The sequence below is a fragment of the Nematolebias whitei genome, chromosome 6 (genome assembly GCF_014905685.2).
Source record: "Nematolebias whitei isolate Nwh7 chromosome 6, NemWhi1, whole genome shotgun sequence".
Lineage (NCBI taxonomy): Eukaryota > Metazoa > Chordata > Actinopteri > Cyprinodontiformes > Rivulidae > Nematolebias > Nematolebias whitei.
In genome coordinates, this window is record NC_056503.1 from 29,887,001 (window position 1) to 29,888,486 (window position 1,486).

General features: G+C 42.8%; 1 protein-coding gene across 1 annotated transcript in view; it reads left to right on the forward strand.

The window, feature by feature from the left end:
* The first annotated feature begins 267 nt into the window (after positions 1-267).
* dock10 (dedicator of cytokinesis 10) overlaps positions 268-1,486 on the forward strand; it is a 107,871-nt gene continuing 106,652 nt past the window's right edge. Inside the window, exon 1 of the mRNA XM_037677796.1 lies at positions 268-375. Within this exon, the coding sequence (XP_037533724.1) occupies positions 268-375 (108 nt within the window). The remainder of the gene's footprint in view (positions 376-1,486) is intronic.

A 1,486-nucleotide genomic window follows, 5' to 3' on the forward strand; every position in this document is an offset into this window, starting at 1 on the left:
TCATAAAACCCTTATGTATTAGCACGGGAACTTACGCCCAACCTTCAAAATAAAAGCTCGACTACTAAATCACGCGCCCTGGCTAAGTAAGGGATTTTAATTTGAAAGTAACCGCACAAGAATGCAACGAGCTTGACGTCAGCTCGTAGCAGACATATCCTGCACGCGTGTGAGGCGCTCGCGCGCGCGTGTGTAAACAGAGGGCTGATGTTAGGTGCGAGGGGCAGGCACTGACTTTGCGCCTTGGAGCCGCTCAGATGCGGAGAGATGGCAGCCGAGTCGACCCGGAGATTCACCAAGAACCTGCTGAAACCCGGGAGCGCGGCCGAGATCCGGCAGACGGCGTGCAACGCAGTCAGACACACCGCAGTGACGGTGAGTGGACCCGACCCTTGCAACATAACGAACTAAATAAATAAATACAAGACGGTAGGAGTCTGGATCCAGTCCTCACTGAGCTGGAGAGTGAGTCAGATGTGGCTGATCCGCAGCTGGAGGTGGGAAACCTGGCATTGACATTCAGCTTGCATCTCCCTGTGCAGCAGTGCAGCAATGCTGTTCAGCTCTATTGATCCTGCAGTGGAAACAATCCAATTCCACATAAAAAAAAAGGGGATCAATCCCACAGAATCCTCAGCTTTAATCCCATTATGCTCTGTTAAACCTCTTATGCCGACCAGAGCCATGCCTATAAACACACCATTGGTTTGTGTTTTAGCTTGCCAGGTTAAATAAATTATTCAAATCAATGTCAATTGGCCATTTTGGTTAAAGGATGTTAACATCTGTACACCAGCAGTGGCTGAAAAGGTGGGGGAAATATATAAAAAATGGAGCTTTAGTTAGAACTAATGGAGATATTCTGCTGCTTTATGGTGAAATGTGAACAGATCTGCTGTAGTGGGTGTGTCACGCCTTGTAGTGATGCTCTGACTGACAGAAAACACTGAGGGAGGAGGGTTTGATTTGTGTTTCCATGATGTTCTTTTGATTCATCTGGCAGGAGATGAATTATTATTTGCCTTTTTTATGCCAGTGAGTGTAACATTCAGTGGAGATTATACAGCGCAGAGGAAGCCCCCCCACTCGTGTCTGTTGCTCCTCTCTTCCGTGTTACTGTGTCAGTAGGACAAGAGGACTGCAGAGAGAAGCATTGGTTGAATAAAAAAAAAGAAGCTACTGCATGACTAAAACACTGGATTGAAACTATTTTACTGCTCAGAATGAATATTTTCTCCATCCTGCTGCTTCTTGCTTTAAAATGCACGTTTTCTACAAATTGTTGTTTGGTTGTGCAAATAAAACGGCAACAAAATGGAGGAATGTGTTTTTCACTGATTGACAGTTTCTGACTGACCAATAATAAAAAAAAAAAAAAAAATATATATATATATATATATATATATATATATATATATCTATATATATATATATATATATATATATAAAAGACCGCATGTGTTAACTTTTATGTTCCATTCCATCA